This window comes from Megascapheus bottae, unplaced genomic scaffold (genome assembly GCF_031878675.1).
Source record: "Megascapheus bottae isolate mThoBot1 unplaced genomic scaffold, mThoBot2.hap1 H_1, whole genome shotgun sequence".
Lineage (NCBI taxonomy): Eukaryota > Metazoa > Chordata > Mammalia > Rodentia > Geomyidae > Megascapheus > Megascapheus bottae.
The window spans coordinates 4,225,379-4,248,224 of record NW_028327858.1 but is presented as its reverse complement, the minus strand read 5'-3'; the positions used below and the strand labels follow the sequence as shown (position 1 = coordinate 4,248,224).

General features: G+C 34.8%; 1 protein-coding gene across 1 annotated transcript in view; it reads left to right on the top strand.

The window, feature by feature from the left end:
• LOC150039010 (usherin-like) overlaps positions 1-22,846 on the top strand; it is a gene marked incomplete at its 5' end in the record, with an annotated part of 572,498 nt that overhangs the window by 174,393 nt on the left and 375,259 nt on the right. Inside the window, one exon of the mRNA XM_090328110.1 lies at positions 12,490-12,620. Coding sequence (XP_090184236.1) covers positions 12,490-12,620 — 131 coding nt within the window. The remainder of the gene's footprint in view (positions 1-12,489; positions 12,621-22,846) is intronic.

Sequence of the window (22,846 nt, the reverse complement as noted above, 5' to 3'; positions counted from 1 at the left end):
TATGGTTAAGAATGGTACATTCTCTGTAGACTGGCTGCTGAGTGTCCACACCAATGGAAAACATGTGTAGATGAAAGCCACCTTCCAGTCTAGATCGAATCCTGTACAACCTCACTCACTGATATAACCCACACTTTATGTGAGGAATCAGACATTTTGGTGTTGAAAATCTGACATTTTTGATACAGCTTTTATGTTGAAGGACTTGTGGATGACAATTCCTTTTAGATGCAACTGTTTCTGTAAGAAACCTCATCAGAATGGGTTTGGTGTGAACTTAACCTTATTCAAATTATGTTTGATATGGAGTAACATTGTAACCAATATTGAGGGTTATAGAGTCTTTATGAAATATTATGTCCTCTGTTGTAATGAAGTACCTCCATAAAAACATATGATACGTGATTTTCTTGTTCCTCCAATAGTCTAATTGATTGTTCATTGGACTCACTCAGCCAAAAGTAGAGAGAAACTTTGTACAGACATCATTAGTTTTTCTCCATTTAGAGATTAATCATGAAGAGCTCTGGCTCTTTAATTCTGTAATTTGTATATTTAATGGGCTGCTGCAGAATCTATGACAGTAATTAGCATAGCCTGAAAACTCATTAATACGCAACAACATGATTAATGCAGCATTAATGCAAACATGACTGAAGTTATTTGGGTTATGTAGTAAGAAGATTAAAGCTAAAATGTCCTGTTTGTTTTACCAGTGGTGAGGATAATAGGGTAGCAAAAATAATAATAAAATAAAAACAGGCATCCAATTGGTTACTTAAAAATAAGAATTTTAAATCTTGATTTCCTTCCTTCTTTAGCTCCAAAGTTTAGGGTATACACGTGATATTCTTTATGTGGCTAGTTTGTTTATAAGTTTATCACTACTAAGGGTAAGTTCACACACAAACTTTTAGTTTTAGTTAACCTTGCAACTTTTATCAGAATAATATTTGTCTTGCAATGAAAATGTGTTGAAATTATACTAAACTGGATCAGTGCATTACAAATTGCTGTTTTGAAACAAATATAAATTATTAGCTAATTATTAAATACAGTAGATGCTTGAAGGATCTCATTCCAATTATATAAAAGTTATATATTACACTATCAGTTCAATATATTCACTTAAGTAAATATTCATATATTTTATGATAGTACCACCAAACTAACACATTAAATGTAGAGTGTAGTATTAAATGAAGAATTCAGAAATGTTGGAAGTGGCACTGTGGCTCAAATAGTAAAGCACCAGTCTTGAGCTGAAGAGCTTAGAGACAGCACCCAGTCCCAGAGTTCAAACCCCATGACCAACAAAGAAAATTTTTTTTTTAAAAAAAGGTCTGATAATGTTTTTGCAGCTAGAACTACGAAAGCTTTTCTTGTTATTTTCGTCCTGAAATTGTAGAAGTTCTTTTCTTCCTGTCAATATAGTGAATACATCAGCTTTCTGGTATTTGTTTTCTTCAATATATATGACTTAAAAAAATAAAGTCCTATCAAATGTACACATACACTCTTACTCAAGGAAGAAAAATAGTATACAATAATGTGGTATTTGCAATTGGAAGTTATCCTTCTGACAAGGATGAGGTTTCTTCAAATAAAGGATTTCCATAGACAGGAATAAAACTCTATAGCACAGAGCAAAATATGCCACCAGTGCTGCTACCAGTAGATGCCACTATTCCTGGTTTAGCCTGACAGTAGGACCAATACCATTGCTAAGGTTGTCTGAAAGTATGGAGTTAGTAATGAGAAGAGCTTTTTGTTCATGCAGTAAAACTACATCATTGCTTAATTTTATTTACATTGTCTTTGTAAAATTTCTGTAAAATCTTCTAGAATTCTATACATAGTATATTTTACTTAATTCCAACATTTCTTCCAACCAAATTGAAATATGTAGTATGTTCATTGTAGTTGCAATTTAAAGCCACATCTTTAAAATTCCTACTGCTTTGTGAACATTCCCTTTGCATGTAATCTATATAATATTATGGTTTACAACCCCCATGTCCACAAACTGGCTTTTGACTTATTTTTAAAAAGAGAGTACCTAGAAATAGAGAGAAGAATGCATCATGCATTAAAACCATTTGCTTCTAACATTTGATTTCACCTTTATGGTCTTTAGTGTACTAGGGAATTATTTGATCAGCTTATTAAAAATTGGATGAAAGGTAACTTGTTCATTGCTGAAGTATTTAGTGATGAAGTTCAGAAAGCTTCCTTTTGTCAATCAACTTTTTTTCATTGCATTTTATTCTTGGGATAATGTATAGAGGGGTTACAGTTACATTTATCTGGTAATGCGTGCATTACTTCTCGAACCTTGTTACCCCTTCTCAAGATTTTTGTCCCCTTTCCCCTACCCTCCCTCCCTCCCAATCATCTTGTTTCCCCCTTCCCTTCCCTATTTCAAATAAACAAATAAATGTATATACAATATACCAGGTCACAAAGTCAGATACAGTAACCTCATGAAGTTAACCATAAGGGGAAAAAAAAGAGAAAATAACTTCACATAGTACATTAAGAACAACAATCACAATGGAAACAAGAGGTTAATTAGTCTTTTTTTTTCTTTTCCTTTCTTTCTTTTAAATTGGTCTTTTACAATAGGTCCTGTTAAAGTATCCCAACAAATGAAATGAAATAATGTATTTCCTACAAAGTTTCTCAGTCCATTCACTATTTCTGTATAATGCTGGAGTTACCACCCTTTACAAAATGTAGCCAGGTAGCTTAAAGTGAAGCCGAATGCCTAAACTAGGGCAATCATTGCATTCCACTAGAGGACAGAATCCTGGCTATTAAGGAGAAGGCTACATAAGCAAAGTTCGGGATCAGGTGATGGTTGGGGCCTGGATCCAGAGAAAACATGAAGAAACATGTTTATTACTGAGGATAAAAACTAAGGAACAGATATCTCTCAACTCTTCACCTTGCAGATGCTGGGAGCAATTTCCACATCGTTTCCCTATCTGTGTCTGTATCACCTAGGGCTGAGAGTCTAGATACGAGCCTCCAGTAAAATGGCATTTGTTTGCTTTGGTAAAATAAAGTCTAGAGAAGGCTCATATTGAAGCTTTTGGAGGAATGCATGCATTTAAGGAATCCCTATAGAAGCTTCGTGTTTTCTAATAAGTATACATAGCAGAAAGTTATAGTTGTGTTTTTGTGTTTATATCAACTGAGGATTTCTGAAAACAAGTACAAGGGATGAATTAGTTAATGGGTACAGAGGCTCCGTGGTTCAAAGTATTTTTCGCATATTAATTCATGTAATTAACACATTTTGGGAGGACTGCTCTCAAAAGACTTATGAAGGAAGAAACTGTCATTATTCCACTTATAAGGGAGAAAATTAGGTACAGAAAAGCTAAATGGCTTGCTCCAAATCGCACATTAATTAAGTACAGGAGGGAAAATCTGAGCTGAAGGAGTTGAGCTGTAGCATTTGCTTTGGTTTTTGTTTCACCATGAAGCCAATCATCAGAAAATTCCTTTTTAAAACTGTTTGTTTAAATTTTCATGGAACAAATGTCATATACTGACATCATATAAGGCCTTTTGGAGCTATCTGTGCTTTTAATGTTCTAGGTTAAGGTCAGAACCCGTTTAGTACCGGGAGAGACATGGCTGACTAGCTCAAGTCTGTGCTAGTAATATGCATTACATCCTAAAGATTCTGCCAGCAGATTCCAGGGTGAGGGATGAAGAGATGCCCATAAAGATGCAATAAAGAGATGCGCACTCACTGGGCAAAGAATGAGTCTAACCACAGAGAGAGTTAAACCAAAGATCTCTTCTCAACTCTCCATTTCTATACATTCACATTGGCCCAGGGTTGGTTTAAGAGAATACTGGGAAAATAAACAGAAGAACATATTCCATGAAGTAGGTAACAAGAGATTAGACATATCAAGGGATGAGGTTTTGATAACACATCCGGGATACCAGAGATGTTTCCTGTCTTGTGAGAATTCCTGCAGAAGAACAGACACTCATAAAAAACCATGTCTTTACTGAGACATAGGATAAACAATTGTACAATCAGGATGTTCTGCTGTTATCATTCATACTCCAAGCACACCAGACAAATCTCCTGCATCCAGCCACAGTCCCTATAGGCTCTGGGATTCTCATAATATCCTATTCTTGTGTGCGCACGTGTGTGTGTGTGTGTGTGTGTGTGTGTGTGTGTGCATATGGTTCTTCCTCCAAAAAGGGGTCATATGTCTTAGATAGTTTGAGAGAAGGCACAACCAATTATATAAATAAAACAATAAAATACTCATAAATACATATGCCTACACAAAGACATTTCTCCCAGTTTCAAAAATAAATTTGGGTTTTTTTTCTTTCTTTACTGAACTGAATTTACCTAATATGTTTTGTCCCGTGTTCATTAAAGCATCATGGAAGAATTAACCACCAAATGCAAGTGTTTGTATTGCTAACATGTGTAGCTAATGTCCTCATTTTCCATATTAATGGGACCTCAAGTGGAAATAAGTCATAGCAAATGTTTGCACAGTCTAAGAGTTGTGTCCTGACAATAAATGATGATAAATGACATGAACCACTAAAACATGCTTACTCTAAAAGGAAAGATGCTTCGATGTGAAGGTTCTGAGATAACCATAATATTGTTTCAAGATACAAGATTGGAGTCAGTGGTAGGCATCTTGGCATTTCCTTTGTGAGCTAACAGTGCATCATCTGAATGTTGTTTCCAGATTAAAACTTTAGTTTGTTCCAGAGAAGTCAGAGAGAGTTTATCACTTGAAAGGAATCATATTGCCCCTACAGAGGGCTTTTGGGGTGATGTGTTTAAGACTGTCATTGTACATGTTCAACCACTATATCCCTTCCTGTAAAAGCTACTGAAATCATTTCTAAGGTTTAAGTCAGTCATTCATCAATTATACTAAAGCTGCAAGCTAGCAACATTTGAATTCCTTATCCCCACATTTTTGTGATGCAAAAAAATCACATTTATTCCATTTACTATATTTAAATAAATTTTGAAATATCATTTATTTAGCAGGAATCAATACAAATTGAATTTCATAAACATCTATTTATACTATGCATGATGCAAATGACATATATGACACAATCCATGGTATATATATATGTGTGTATATTATATACACATACCTAAATTTTCCTAGGTATTTTTATACCTAGATTTCCTTGAGATATAAAATATTGAGTGGTATTGATGTCTTTATAGATTTATTAGAAACTCTTCCTCTTTATTTTATAGGAGCAAAGAATGAAAGTTCTATCTTATTTAAAGACATCTTCATAATTTAATGCAGCTTTAACCTAAGCTGAAATCATCTATTTGCTAGTCACTTGTTAAAATGGAAGTCATTTCGCAACACAAAAGGGTAAAACATATTTCTGGAAACCAAAATACATGCTGAATATTCTGTCTTTTGTGCCATAAAATATTTTTGTACAGATCAAAATTCAAAGCTCAGTTAGATTATGGAAAAATTAAATGGCATTCAGCTCATATTTTAGATCACCATGACTTCTGTCTACAACACAAGAGTTGCCAAAAACAAGTTCAGAATGTTGTGTATGCCATAGAAGTATGTATAAGGGTCTACAATGGTTGAGATTAAATGTATAGTATATATACAAGGGAGGAGGAAAGTGTACATATACTAGATGTTAAAAGAGTCATCCTGGTTAAAGTAACATATTTTTAAAAAATAGTATACTGAAGTATTTCTGTGAAATCTTTGTATTAATGGCTCCACGAGTGTCTTGATATTGAAAAGCAGTCTGGAGGAATAATCTGGAGTGGGACAATACGTAGATACCTCTGTTGATTTAGCTAAACCCCAGCTGATATATATTTCAGATATAAGTAATAAGTGTTACTCTGTTATAAATATGCATGTAGATATCTAGTTCTATAGGTATCTATAGAAAATTTTACATGTAATTTCATGCACAGATGGGCCTATAAGTTTTATATTTGTAGTTCAGTTTAAAGCTTCTCTGAAGAGGAAACCATCTGAGCCGAGGTATTTTTGATGCCAGTTTATAGCACTCGAGAGTTTTGAGTTGTTCTTGATGATTGTGCTTGTATTTGGCGGTTCTCTCTAGTGGGATTTCCATTTCTTTATGGTTTAATCACATACCTAAAATACATCTGAATCTGAAAACATCCTCTGACTGGACCTCCAACCTCTTTTTCTGAACATTTGAAGTGCATTGCGGTTATGTTCAGCTCTGCCTCTCTCTCCCAGAATAGCAACATATGCCCAGAGAAAGAATGAAAGTTTGTGGAAAATGCACAGGAAACATGGTTAACCAAGACAAAAGTCATGATTGGACAAAAAAGTAGTGAACATGGAACTTTGTTTGAAAATTACATCCATTCTACTGAGTCAGTAACAATAAATAATAATTATTACCTCCATTATTTCATATTTTTCTGGAGGATGCAGCCCATATGAGAAGGGAGAAATAAGATATATGCTTATTAAAAGGAGCCATGAAGCTTATCAAGTTTATCTTGAAATATATATGTATTTCTAGAAAGAAAATTAATGATAGCTATAAATAGATGCACTAAATACATGCTTTGATGTATCAGCCATGATGTATCAGAAAATATGATTTATAATGGGCATTCAATATAAAATATCTGATGTAACTTGATGTGCAGACTCTGGGGAATAAAAGATAATAGAATTATCTTAATATGCACACAAAAAGTGAATGAGTAGAGACAATTTACTAAAAAATGGGAAAAAGAATAATGGATGGAGGAAAATATTTTGTCAGATACTCAAAATATTATAAAATAATAATAACATTCTACTGCCATAAAAATAAACCAGTGAAACAGAAATGAAGGCACAGAAGTCACAGAGGTTGTGTAATGAAACTATATTTAACTATGCTAAGGGTGGTATTCCAGTCATTAAGTATTTATTCAAGAAATATTTTAGGTTATCTTTCATGTGCCATTGTTTAAGATGTTGGAAATGTTAAGGAAATAAAACAGAAGTTTCCTGATAATGCAATCCTAGTAAATTTTAAATAACTGGGGAATAAGCTAGAATTTGTCATTATCTGAAACTATATGTCAAAATAAATTACAATTGGAATATAGTGTTAAATGGCTTTTCCACATAACAGACCATGAAATCAAGCCTATACTATGAAAAGAGAATTGCAAATCAAGGATAAAGACAAAAATCCTAACAATAAAATTATGATAAAAAGTATCCAAATGAAAACCTATAATGTGGACTATCAGATTCGGTGTCATTCTGGAATCAAAAATTAAAATATAGAGTGAAATTGTATTCTTCAACCCCGTTGGTTTCTCCCAGAAATTTGAGGCCCACTCTTGACCTAAATAGTATGTACCCTAGCAATGGTTGCTAATGGATAAAGTATAGGACAGAAAGAAAACAATTCAAGAAGTATCTCAAGATAAGATCAGAAATGAAAAGGCAATTAAATGAAAACTCCGTTTTGTTAATTTGTAAATTTGCACACTAGTACAGATTTTGTAGCTTACCTAGTCCAAAGCTTCTTTATTGAGGAACCTAAGACCCATTCTCTTCAGGACATAAAAGCCATCATCACATATTTTGAGCCATATCTAGTGCATATGATTTCCTGTGTCTTTATCATTTGACACTGTAAGCATGGTAATACTTTGTAATGTAATATTAACACTTAAAATGTTATAATTTTAATTGTTGTAAGGTAGAAATAGAGGATCATTTTAAAATATGAAAGAAATCATTCTTTGCCTTTATCAAATTTAACATTAAATTGTGTTTGTATGCATCAAAACCCCTTGTTCAGAATTCTCTTCAGTTTTGCTTTCACTTTTCATCTGAATTTCTGTTTTCAATGCATATTTTACAATGCTGATCAAATAATTTTAAAATTGGTTTGGGATGAGAAGCTGAAAAACAATGTAATTTAAAAAAAATAAATTAATAATGTACATTTAAATAAATAACCAACTTTGGGTGTTCTGATAAAGAGCAAGGGCCTTTTGTAATAGATTAGAGTATTTCTCAATGTTATGTTGCAAGTATAATCAATGAAGATTTTGTTATTCATGTATTTATAGGCCTGGTTAGCCATAAATATTTTATGAATGGAGACATTTCTAGCACCACCTAATGGCAGTCATGTAAAAAGAGAAGTCTTTTCTATTTCAGAAACTAATCTCCATAGTTCAAATTAAGCATTATAACAGAAGTCATTTCTCTAGGAAACTAGACTTTTACATGCCCAGATGCAGCAAATAGGAAGCTGGAAATCCATCTGTAAGTCATAGAACCGAGTAGGGATGTAGACCCTGAACAATGAAGTCAAGTCCAATCTTTCTGGCTGCAACAACACAGAAGTATCTGTGTAATAGAATATATTAACTTTATATGAAGATACTCTTTTTAATCTCAGAAATGTGTATATTTAAAATAAGTTAATTTCCTAAAAATATTTTATTATTGTTAATTTTCAATCGTTTGAAAATGCACTTGCCTAATTTTAAGGAATTTTTCAACTTAATTCTTCTGTGTGTTTTTTTTTCTTTTCAAAGAATGGAGCCATGTCTTTCTTTGTTTCTGTTTTTTTACAGTCTGGGGGCTTGAACTCAGGGTCTGGGCAACTGTCCTTGGAAACTTTTTGCTCAAAGCTCATGCTCTACCACTTGAGCCATAGCACTACTTCCAGCCTTTCCTGTGTATGTGGTTCCAAGAAATCCAACCCAGGGTTTCATACATGCTAGTCAGGCACTCTACCACTAGGCCACACTCCTGGCCCAGAGCCAGGTCTTTTTGAGTATAGTGTTGGAATTTTCTGATGACTATGATTCAGGGACATGCATAGGCTTAGTGATGAGTAACTCTTAATTCAGGATGTATCTGTTTATTTCGTATTTCCTAACAAGATTAAAAAATGTGCTGTCTGCCATATCCTTAGCATTAAAGGCACAGGAACAGATTAATGCCCCTTAAAGCCAGGTAAGTGATAACTCAGGATTCTGATGCATTGCTTTCTTCTTCACAAGATTTTGGGTTGACCCTCTCCCTCTTCCATGAGAAGAAATAGTTCCAGGAAATTACAGAAGCAGGTAAACTAGACGGAAACTACCAAGAAACCTAGGAGAGAAAAGTTTGGGGACATGTCTTCTCTGTGGCTAATTTCTTCCTTTCTATGATATCACTCAATACTCACAGTGCCCTTCATATCATTGTCTACCCACTGAAGTGCAATTCTCTCACCACAATCAACATGCATCCTCACAGCCTCTCTGAAATTTTCTTAAGCACTGCTCTACTCTCAAAAGAAGAAAATTGGTCACTTTTGTGTGTTACTGAAGCTGTAAGTTCCATTTTCATCTGTACTCATTTTAATATTTTGTATTTATTTGGACACATCTCCCACTGTAGACAATTCATGTCTACCTAGAATATACCTCTTCTACTGTAGGACAAGTTCCCTAAGAGTGAATTCTATACTTTTATTACTTTTATTTGTGGTTTAAAAAAGAGTGTATTTTGATAAAATGAAAGCAAGATCATGGAATTTGTTCAGTCTATTGTCTGTTGTCTGATTGATTCATATTTATTGTGGACTCTTAATCTCATATGAAAATGTGACTTATTTTTCTCAAGCTGTGGATCAAAATCTATTCATAGCTCAGTACTAGTATCTAAATTTTACAGGTTATCCTATTTCTTTAAATCTTGCTATGTATACACATATGAAGTACACATGTGGAGGATAGAAACATACATTTTAGCAAGAATGACTTAATATTTACCTATTTTTAATATGATGATATCAGTTGATTGAGCAAATAATGGATGCCTTTAGCAAAATATAACAATACCATTATAGCAAAAGGTATCAGTGAAGTGACATCAGTCTCCTTGTTTATAAACTTCACCGTTTCTTATTGGAAAAAAAGCTGCTTATTACAATATATTTTACTTCATTAACCTTTTCATTCATAGTACACCATTGCTTTCTTGTTACAAAAACAACACCAACAACAATACAAATATCATTGCCGATCTGGATAAGAATGGTTCCAGCATGTAATCTAGCAGCTTGGGGAAAAGAGGGTTTGGGAGGTTTAGGGATTAAGGCTAGTCTGGATAGAGATCATCTCTTCTCAGTGTAGAGCTGGATATGGTGGCACACACCTGTAACCCTAGCTATGCAGAAGTCCATCACAGACAGATCACATCATGCACAAGCAGGTCCAGTGGAGTGGCTCAGTGGTCAGAGTACCTATAATAACAATGAAACAAATTTACAATCAAATCCTGCTGTTGGAGGTATACCTCAGTGGTAGAGCACTTGCCTAGCAGATAAGGCCCTGGGTTCAAATCCCAGCACTACAGAAACAAGGAAACAAAACAAAACCCCTCTTCCTACTCTATGACACTGTAAATTCATTGTTTTATTGGTAATTTTTATTACCTTTAAGTAGTTTTATAAAAGAGTCGCTACTTATATCTTTATCAAGATGACCTATTCATCATTCTCGCCATCACTCCCAGCTGAATCCTTGCTCTTTTTCTCAATTTTGTAGGATTTATGTTGAAGTCCTTACTATATTATAACCTCCTCTTCATTTATCTACACCCTCCCCTTGAGTCTATCCCACCCTCTTCAAATATCCATTACCTGTTGCTTATTTTGTTGAACTTTGATGTTGCCTTACTAAGGAATAAAATTTTAAAGTTCTAAGCACACTTACATGAAAGTTAAATAATTCCCTGCAAAATTGGATTTTCTGCTTTTTGAACTGTTTAGCCATGGATGTATGTCTATTCATACATCTCTATTTCAGTTTAGTCTAGAGTAGTGGCACCGTGTGCTGTGGGCCTTTATTTTTTCAATGAATAAATAAAGACAGGATGTGTTGTATCATTTCTCTAAACACTGGAAGCAAAGCCCTGAATCTCAGAATAATCATCATATCTTGCTTTTTTAATTAAATTTGAATTATACATTTTATTTATGTGAGAAATGTGTTCTTTCTCTGTACCATTGATTTTAGTCACTGCTGGTATTTATCATAAACATATAAAACCAAAGGAACTAGCACTACGTGCCTGTGGTTCACTAGAGTTCTTAATCTTAGGCCCAAGATGAAAACACAGGAAGCAGGAAGGCAGTCAGAAGCTCCACCCCTAGATGTCTTCATTCTGCTGCTCTCCATGGTCCTGCTTATCTGTAATCATTCTCTTCCCTACATAAGTCATAAGGCTGAACCAACGTCAAAAAAAAAGGATATATAAGTTATGAAACATTTAAAATAATTATGAATTTGACTGCTCTTCCTTATGGTAAGACAATAACATTTCTTTTAAAGTCTTTTACACATCAATCAAAAATTTAGGTTAGTATTGAAAGCCATTAAATTGCAAATATAGCTACCTTTACATAATTAGCTACAAGTTACTTAGGATTTACAATTAGGATTCATAATTATTTAGGATTAAAAACCTAGGATCTATCTGTAATTTATCCATAATAGTTGTCAAAATATATTTCAATAGATATGGGAAATTTCAATTTCCTTATAAAACTCATGAAAAAGAATTTATTTGTTATTTATCTTGGTTATATAAAGGACATCAAAAGAAAACAACAACAACAAAAATCAAAGAAAGCCAAGTATAAATGACTTGAAAAGGGTGAAGGAAATCTACCAGACAACATCAAATCAAATTTATTTCTCTTGCACTTAATCTTCCTTTCTAACAAGAAGCTTTCATTGATCTCTGTAAAGTTTCACATATTAGTTGGGCTATTTGTTATAAGGATTGGAAATCCAACATGGTGTTTATAAAAATGTTTGTCTTTCCATATTCTTTTACCTGCATATAGTTGAATAATTTTCAGTTTGGATGAATACTCCCTTCTTACCCTGTCTTGTTTGCTTTGGCTAGATTTTCCTAAAATTAATTGGTGATATAGTTTTCTTGAGCACTATATTCCTAGCTTACGTCCAATAGCATCGTCCTTTTTCTTAACCATAACATGAATTCCATATTGTTGTCTCTGCCAAAGCAGTGCATTGATTAGAGGAAATGAGAGCAAAATCTCTGGTAGTTTGACTAGTGAGTTGAGGCAGAATACCACTGTGGAGAGAAAGAGAAGGAAAATTCAGTATACAATCCATCAGCAAGATCATGAGATCCAAGCAGACCATGAATATAGCAATCAATCTGACGTAATCAGATACCAAAATGATAAGAATAAATGTCTAGCTAGAGCCAAAAGCTTCTAATATTTCGAAGATGGAGAAGTAAAATAAGACGGGGAAGAAAAAATTAAGTTATAAATCAAATTATATATTGTCTATATCTCTGTATCATTCACGATATATACTAGAGTTGCTCTTTGTGTTGGAATGCATTAGAACACATGTCACTGACCCACTGATCATCCTTCTCTTGCCAGGCATTAAGGCCAGCTTCCGAACAAGGGTACCCAATGGGTTGATTGTCTTTGCTGCCTCACCTGGAAACCAGGAAGAGTATTTTGCACTGCAGTTAAAGAATGGCCGTCCCTATTTTCTCTTTGATCCTCAGGTACGTTATTAATCATGATAGTTGTTATTTTTGAGAGCATACTCATTGCTAGATACGGAGGCATTTGTTTGCACAGTAAATCTTCATCAGAAACTCTTAAGGTAGTAAGTGTAAGTACAATTATTATCCTATGTGAACAGTGATGATTTTCAAATTGAGGCAGCTTTCTCACAGCTAAACTAGCAGAGCTAAATTTCAAACATCTAATTTGCACAGCTATGTATTATAAATGCTACATCATAAGGACAAGAAAATTTAGATAAATTTGATCTGATCTATTTTTAGTTTCCTTAGAGAGAAAGAATTTTCTTCTTCCTTTTCTTCTTTTCTCGATCCCTGTGTTTCTCCATTTCTCCCTTCCTTCTTTCTTTTCTCTTCTTACTTTCCTTCCTTCTTTTTACTTTTCATCTCTTCTTTGTCTCCTTCCTTTTTTCTCTCCTTCACTTCTTTATTTCAGAACCAAACTACTGCTAATATACTGTAGGTTTCAGATTTCAATGATTTAAAGTAAACTGTAACTTCCCCAAGGAAAAAAATCTAGAAAGTACACAGAAAGCAATTCATCTAAAATATTTATGTATGTTACTAAAGAGAAAGTTTGAGATACTATGTGTTACAAGAACACAAAATATGGGTAATTTTTCCCTCTAAGTTGTCAGACTGAAATTTTAATATTTAACTGAGATACAAATTATGAGGCAAAGTTGATGAAGATGAAAGTACTGAGGAGAGGACAGGGAAAACACTAATGATGGATGGGAGAAGCTGCTGGAAGAGTTTCTAGGCAGAGCAAACCTTAAGTGCTAGAGGTAGAGCTCCATTTTCAATACACTGAGTTCAATATACTATGGACAGAGAATGGGATCAAAGGGAAAAGTGGTAAGTTGAACAAGAAGGCAGAGGCTCAGTCATTTTCCTCATGAACAGCGAAATAAGGATGGAATTTCTCCTATAGACAGTGGAAAACCATTGAACAAATTTTCTTCCATTTGAAAAAAATTAGCAAGCATTTGATATTTGTCAGAATATTGAACATGTGAATGATAAGAATAGGCAATTCTACTTTCCTTTTTTTTTGCCAATCCTGAGGCTTGAACTTAGGGTCTGAACTCTGTCCTGGGACTTTTGCAAGGCTACTATTTGAGCCACAACACCACAGCCAGTTTTTGTGTGTTTGTTTGTTTATGTGGTAGTAAGGAATCGAACCCAGGATTTAGTGCATGCTAAGCAAGCACTCTACCACTAGGTCATACTTCCAGCCTCTACTTTCCATTAATTTGTGTCTTTGGCTTAAAAAAACTGGTGATGAATATCATACGTTATTTATGCCAAATAAATGCTTTGTATTACATTCGCAAAACTGACACATCTTTCCCATTGTATCCAAGTTTCAAATAGGCTCATCAACTAAAACTTCTAAGTGAAGATCATAACTTCATGCACCCTGGAGCTGCAATGGAGGGAAAATGGGTCCTACTGAACCAAGTGTGAGGTTCTACTATTTTAGGTACAAGGGGCACACTAAGTTTTCCCTCATGGATCAGATTGAAATTCCAATTCACAAGATCAGGAGCAGAAAAGCATCTTAGTATCTTGACAAGGGGCTCATTACTCCTTGTCTAGTGCATGGGAATGCCACACAATTAAGCAGTTCTCCTTGCTTCCGGGAGTTGCAGCTCCCTAAGGAATGCTAATAGATGAGTAGGATGTAAGCAAAGATAAGCAATACCACACTTTAGCAGACTCAGTGGCCCACGGCCCACAGAGACAGGAAGAAGATGCAGATATCACACAAAGCAAGGCAGATCAATTGAAATTGGTCTGTTCAATCACAAATTGAAAATATTCATTTTCTTAGATGAAAACTTGACAGAGATCAATTAGATAGCCACATTGAGCCTCATATCGCCAGCCTGGAAGGTAGTGTTGAAAATGTCACTCAAAAGTATATGATAAAAATATTTGAAAAATGAAAAGAGAAAGATACTACCAGTATAGATACTATAGTACTTAATAACAATATCTGGGTGCTGGGCTATAATCCTAGCTACTCGGGAAGGTGATATCTGAGAATCATGTTTCAAATCCAGACTGGGTAAGAAAATCTATAAGGTTTTTTTTTTTTGGACAGTCCTGGGCTTGAGCTCAGGGACTGAGCACTGTCCTTGGACTTTCTCAAGGCTAGAGGTCTACCACTTGAGCCTCAGCACCACTTCTGGCTTTTTTCTACATATGTGGTACCAAGAATTGAACCTGGGTCTTTGTGCATACTAGGCAAGCACTCTACCTGTAGGCCAAACTCCCAGCCGAAAATCTAAGATTCTTGCTTCGAATTAGCTACCAAAAAGCCAGAAGTAGTGCTGTAGCTCAAGTGATAAAGCCCTAGCCTTGAGTAATAAAGTTCAGGGACAATGTCCAAACCCAGTGTGCAAGCTCCAGGATTGACATACATAAAATAAAATTACAACAAAATGGTATAGGCTGAAGATCATTATTATCTCAAAATATAATAATAAAGTAAAAAAATCAAAAATATCAAAAATCATGATAGAAACTACCAAGAGTTTCGAAAGAACACAAAAACACATGTATCCTATAAATGGGAAAGGGAAAATAGTTTAAAATATAAAGTGGAGAAAACAAGATTTCAGAAAGAATTGATTATAAATTTATTAGAAGAATTCAGCAAGTTCTGATAAAGAGTAAGCAAACACTTGATCTCTATGTGCCGGCGTCAACATAAATGTGAACTTCCACTCTTCCATTCTCAATAATGCTATCATTTTGCAAGTGAAGAATCTGAGCCAGATGTAAATTAATATTCCATATAACAATTGTCAGACAATCCAAATACAAAGAACTTCAGCAATATACTATACTGCCTTCTAGCAAAAAAGAAAGATTTTTTTTTACTATTCAGAGATTCTGATAAAATGTTACTCATGTACTGTGTTAGAGTACAATATTTCAACAAGAACTAAGAGAGTCTGAAGTAGAGAAAAAAATTCAGAGATGAATAATAAACCTAGCAACATTAAGTTCAATCTAAATATTTAATGACACAACAACTAGAACTTTGTTCTTCTGTGCCAAATAAGAATATTGTAAATAGGAGAAAAAAATAAAGGAAGAACAAGAATATATATATATATATAGAGAGAGATATCTATATGTAGATATCTCTCTCTATATATATATATCACAGCAAAACATATCTACAAATGCAATTAGTTAACTGAGAGAAGGGGGTAGAAGAGTAGATGAAAAGGTTTAAAATATATTATGTTGGCCGGGGAGTTTGGCATAGTGGTAGAATACTTGCCTAGCATGCACAAAGACCTGGGTTAAATTCCTCGGCACCACATATATAGAAACAAGCCAGAAATGGTGCTGTACCTCAAATGGTAGAGCTCTAGCCTTGAGAAAATACCAAGGAACTGAGAAAATCCCCTGGGCCTAAGTTCAAGGCCCAGAACTGGCAAAAAAAATAATAAAATAAAATGTATCATCTTAATTGATGGAGGCCATATAGGAATAGACCGTAATAATACTAGCTTTGTCATAAACTAAATAAGTAAAATATTTTATTTTAAATCTTTTGGAAAAACAAGTTCATTATGGGTAGGATGAAGTGTTCTATAAGGACATCCAAATGAGTATAATGAAAAAAAGAGAGAGAGATGATGCAAATTGGTGACAACATGGAGGTGGAAGGAGACAAAGAAACAGTACAGTTTAGACGAAGATGGGGCAAAAATGACTCTTTTTTTCCCCCTTTCAACCTATTAATATCTAAGGATATTTGAGAAACCTGATGGAGAAAGACCTTAGGCATAAACAAACTTCTTTTTAGAGCTTTAAAGGAGGTATCCGAGGTCCTCATTTCATTCTCCCAGGAACTACTTGAGTCAGGTACAGTTTGCATCCCCACCTTAAACCAAGTCCTTTAAATATTGTAATAGCGCGGTTTCATGATGGACACAGCCCTGAGTTTATGTGTTTCATCTTCTGTAACTTCGTTAAGATATATTATCCTTTAGTCACTATATGAAGTAAGGGGCTGAGAATGCAGAACTGGAAAAATGGACAAAAAACGTGCCCCCCCCCAAAAAAAAACACTGACAATGGGTTAGTCAACTCAGATGTTGAGTATTTAATGAACACAGAAGCACATAGCATACCCACACTAACACCCTCTCTGTAAACATGAGGCAAAACTTGTGGAGAGGTCAAATATGATGTCTGCAGGTCTATAGTATGGTCATCCATCATTCCTTCTGCCAAAGATCCCATTCCTCTTTTCTGAAGAATGTAATATCCGTTAGGATGGGGTATCGTAGAGTAAATAAGTCAAGTAGTCCCTTGCTCTACTTACGGCACAGGGTTGTAATCCTTAGGATGCCTGCCTGGAAACTCCTTTTCCATCTCCTTTATGATCCAATGGACAGGCTGGTGCAATACTTAAGCCCTTGGGAAACATTCACCAGGCTTTGCCCATAATTTCTATCCCCTTATTCTCTTTCAAGAATTTCCTCTTAAGCCTGTCTTGACTGAGCTATCCCTGCCCTGCACAGCCAAATTCTAAATGTATGTACATAGCTGCTAGCGGCCAGCCATGAACTGATAAGATTGTTTCAAGCAATCTCTCTCCACAAGCCAAAAAATTCAACAAACCCCCAATCTGCATGTATTTTCAGTTCAGTGACAATTAATTTATGTTTTGAAAAGCAAGGTATTCGTCCAGAAGAATTGCCTTAGGGTATATTTGGGAAAATGTAATCAGATACTCTATAGTAACTACTGATAGGTCAAGATGCAATCTATAAAACAATGACCTCACACTAGCAAAGACTGTGTCGTGCTTTACCTCCAAGGAATTTATTACTAATGCAGGGTAAGTGGTCATATTTGCTCAATAAATAATAAATGACTCACTTATTTTGAGACAATGGATGAAACTGAGGGCTAAATTGTTTTTTGATACAGACTTCTATTATTCTCATTTTGGGTAGGAAAATATGCATAGCTTCTTGTATGCAAAATTAGAGCTAAACTACTTTTTTTCTCTTTTATTCATCACGAGGCTTGAACTGTGTGCCTGGGCACTGTTCCTAAGCTTTTGTGTTTAATGCTAGTATTCTACCACTTGAATCATAGCTCCATTTCTGGCTCTTTTTTTTTCCAATTTTATTTTTTTATTATCAAGGTAATGTATAGAGGGGTTACAGTTACATTTGCCAGATAGTGGGTGCATTATTTCTCACACTTTGATACCCCTTCTTATGTTTTTGTCCCCATTTCCCTCCCCCAGCCCCCTCTCAATCATCTTGTTTCCCCCTTCTCTTCTCTATTTCAAATGAACAAACAAACCAAAGGGCAACAAAGGAGAAAAGAAATAACATAGTACATTAAGAATAACAATCACTCAAGATAAAGCTCTTGTTTCCATATCCTAGAAACTCTGATTTAGTCTCATCCTATGTGACCTTATGTATTTAGGTTTTGCACTATTGTAATCCTCTGCAAGGAGAGTCCTAAATGTGTACTAGCAGATGATTGGATCAAGAAGATGTGGTACTTATAAACAATGGAATTCTATGCTGCCATCAGAAAGAATGGTATTGCCCCACTGGTAAGGAAATGGAAAGGACTTGAAAAAAATCATATTAAGTGAAGTAAGCCAGACCCAAAGGAGCATAGGCTCAACGGTTTTCCCCCATTTCTGGCTTTTTGAAGTTAATTGGAGATAGGAATCTCATGGACTTTCCTCCCGAGGCAGGCTTTGAACCTAGATTCTCAGATTTCAGCCTCATGAGTAATTAGGTTGGCAGACATGAGCCATTATTAGCTCCCCCACAGAACTAGGTTAATTTTAAATAGGTGTAGGATTTTACTTTTTAATACTTCTTATTATATTTTACATACTTAAAGTATCATTCTAACCCAGTTTTCTACCTTTCTGTTTTTAAATACATCATTTTAGTGAATGTTTTGTTGTGCCCAACATGCAGGTAATTATATGCTTAATATGTCTTCTTTCCTTTGCAAGTTTGATCTCAAGTTTCATTGGGTTTGAACTTAATGCTTGCCCCTCAGGTATTCTGCCACTGAGTCATTCCTCCAGACATTCTAGGGGCTGGGATTTTGTTATGAGCTTGAGCTATGCTTCCTGCTAGTGCTTGTGTGTGTACTATAATTCTCCTATTTTAAGCTTCCCATTGTACCAGTGATGGAAACACTGACCACCATATCCAGTTTCTTTGGTTGAGGTGAAGTCTTGTGTGCTGGGGCCAGCTGGCATGGAATGGGGATTCCTGATTTAGGGGGTGAGGAGTTGGAAAAGAAGACAATAATCAAACAGGTGGGGTTGGGAGGTCTACAGCTCAAGTCAGCAACCCAAGACTGCAGCCTAATGTGAGTTTAAGACTATAGCCTAAGGCTGTGAGCTTAAGATTGTAGCTCCATTTATTTTTTAGTTCCAATTTTAAATACTTTTCTCAAAACCAGGAAACTGCCAGGCATTGTATTCGTATGTTAAACAAGAAGTGATTAACATAGTCCAAAGTCATGCTAATAGTTTATTACACAGCTGTGCAGGTCCAAGGTCACTCTGACCCCACATTCGGCCCCCTACATTTGTGGACTTTTCTATCCTTCCTGGTTTGGAAATGCTATCTATCTGCTCTCAGTCTTCCAGGTAGCTAAGATTTCAGTCAGGAGCAGCCAGATCCTATTATCCATTGGGAAGAATTATAGATGCATACCAAAGATAGCTATACACTAGGATCCTCCAGGGCAACCTCCCAAGTAGCTAGGATTATAATTAGAAGCCACTGGCCCCTGAGTTCAATGTCTTTCCTATCAGAATGTACAGTTGAGTGAGGATAAAGTCTACAGCTGTTTGGGTCACAATTTATTGCTAGGACTCAACACAATTATTGGAACATAAGAGATTCTTAGTAAATATCTTGATGGGTTTACTGGTTAATTAAGTTGATAACTATTGGTAAAATACTACTAACTCAAAAATTAAAGAAAATTATCCATTTGCTGGATAATTTAACTTATCATTTAGCACATATTTATCTGTTTGGTAAAAAATATTTTGACATTTTTCAAAAAATAAGAAAGATGACTATCTTTAAGTAGCAGTTCCTGAATTTATTTGAAATAATTAAACTTTGAGTTGTGAAAAGAATCTTCTCAGGGAAATTCTAAGTGACTGTTTAACACACAGTTGTAAAATAATTTGAGATCATCCTGTACATTTTTAGTTTTAAAAACCGTAATAAACATTCAATAATTCAACACAATTAGCTGTGAGCATTACTGGAAGAGATATAAAAATTGACTATTATTTCTTCCCATTTTCTGATGTATTCAGTATAAAGTGTTCAGGAAAAATCTGGGCCCAGGTTAGAACATGATTTTTCACTTAAATATTGAGGCTGGAATCTTGGTGTAAAGCTAGCCTTTGAACAAAAGTCTCTAAGACTCTTATCTCCAGTTAACCAAAAAGACAGAAGTGGAGCTATGGCTCAAGAAGTAGAATACCAATTTTGGGCCAAATTGAAGAGCAAGCAGGTCCTGGATGGCATACATGTGCGAACACACACACACACACACACACACACACACACACACACACACACACACACACACATGTTCCAGGGGCATAGAGGAGATTCTTGATAGTAATTTATTATAGGAATCCATTTGTGTTGTATTGTTGATTGAATACTGGAAGCATTACATAGAGATACATAAGAAAAGTGAATTGCAAATTGTAGTTTTTGTCAATTCTCCCAAAATAGCTTCAATCCTCTTATCCTATATTTGGTTCCCTTTTGAATATACTTGATCAGGTGATACTTTCTGACTAGTAATGGCCTATAGTTATGACTTCATTGTCCAGTAACACTAACAGAAAATTCACATCACATTCTATTTTCCTTGAGACCAAAGCTGTGATAATGATAGCTTTCAACTCCTTCTGAATAGAGCATATTGAACGTATCTGGTATTTTGTTTTCCATATGGAAAAAGCAAACAGCGTACTATGACATCAGGACCAATCAAATAATTAGTCTTTTAATATTTGTGGAGGGAGTGACTCTTAAAATCATTATTGAAGCATACCATTCCAAATTCCCCTAAGTATTACACAAAAGCAACGTAGACATGCTTTGGTGGTAGCTATATACTTGGATTTATCTCCAATAAACATGACTTTTAAGGCAGAGAACTATTAATAGTTCATGTTGGTGCCAAAGAAAATATGAAGAACCACTTTTGCAGACACCTGATCTTAGAATGCAGCATCGTTTGTAACAATTTTAACGCTAACGAAGTACACTTTGATGAGACAGCATTTAATAAAATGCTCATTAATTTCATCATTAGCAGGGGTATGCTAAGAAGTACGCCAGTTTCTTATGTCACGCCCAATTAGCATCCCATGCTAGTAATCCCATTAGTATTGTTGAATTCACTAATGGAAAAACTAATGGGCATGCTACTAGGGCACATTAATTGGGCACGACACCAGTCCTGGTTTTAATTATTAAACTACGATAATGAAATGTGTGTTTGTAAAATATTAAAATGTGGAAATAGAGTTGGAGAAAATAAACTCTCTTTCAAAGAAGAAAACAGAGAGAAGGAAAATCAACTCATAAACATGCAAGGACAAGAAATACCCTCACCAAATGGTGATGTTTCCAGTTGAACAAGTTGTCTTGAGAAGTTGGGATATTGTCCATGTGAGAAGCGTGGCCCTTATCCTTCTGGGAAATTAAATGGCTTTTTTTTTTACTTTGGTAACATGAGATTCCATATGTCATACTTGTGATCTAGTACATTATGAGACCAGACAGGAGCCATTTAAATGGATAGAGTAGACATATTATATATCAATGGAGTTACTTTAGGGACATATACAAAGTGTTTGAATGTACTTGAAATACTAGGAATAGCATTGTACTCTGTGCATTATAATTCTTGGGTGATTGTATCAGATGATTATCAGTTTTCACTTATGGAAACAGTATGACACTATTATTAGTTTGGTGGAATATTCCAAATAATTTTTGAAATTTACCAAATTTTACTCCTTATTTTTAGATATTATAAGAGCTTTGTGAATGATTTGATTTTTGCTAAGTAATCCATTTGACTAAGTGAAAAATTAATTGCTGCTTAGAAGCACAGAAAGGACTTTTTTTAAATGTGAGAAGTAAGTAATATTTGTGATAAAGCTGGAATATCTTTCATTTAGTCTGATATGATTATTAGCACAAACTTATGCTAGCCATAACATACTTCAAAAGTGGTTACTTTACCCTAACATACTGAAATGGAAGTTTATTCTTCTCTTTTACTATTTTCTTACCCTTTACTTCCTTTTGCTAATATCTAACCTTAGAGTCTGACATTAGTGAGGTTGTATCTACTCTAGCAACAGGTTTTTAATTATGCCAATATTACCTTATCCACACTGTAAATATTAGATTTCAAAAACTGCACACTTTGACTCTATACTTAAGATCAATGGATTCATTACTGTCTAGTTGTTAACATGAATCTAATCTCTTTGGTTATTATTGTTTCATGAATGAAAAGGTAAGCTAGTTTATCTGAAATTTCTTTACATACAGAACAAATTCATTCATTTTTAAATCCTGACCATCTTTTCCAAAGTTTCTGTTTACCATGAAAATTAGAGCCTCACATTTTAGAATATAAAACTTGAGTGTCTTGCTTAAGAATATAAACACTGAAAATGCAAGTGCCTTTGTGAGGAAGCTCTCCTTTCAAAATCAGTTCTCAGGACTGGCCACTGTGGTTTTCAGAGATACACATTACAAAAACACCCAGCTTTAATCTTGTGTTCTATTTAAACATTTTGTGAGAGGATGATAATGTAAAAATTATGTTTGGGGGCTGGGAGCATAGCATACAGCTAGAGTGCTCACCTAGCACGCATGAAGCTCTGGGTTCAAGTCCTTGACACCACACAATCAGACAAAGCCAAAAGTGATGCTATGGCTCAAGTGTCAGAGAGCTAGCCTTGAGCAAAAAGTGTCCAAGGACAGTGTTCAGGCCCTAAGTTCAAGCTCCAGGACTGACAAAAATTGCATTTTGCTTTATAACAAATACATAAAGCTCATTGCCTATGTTTTCACCTAGCCATTTATTCACTTATTCATTTTTTTTCTCCTAAGAGA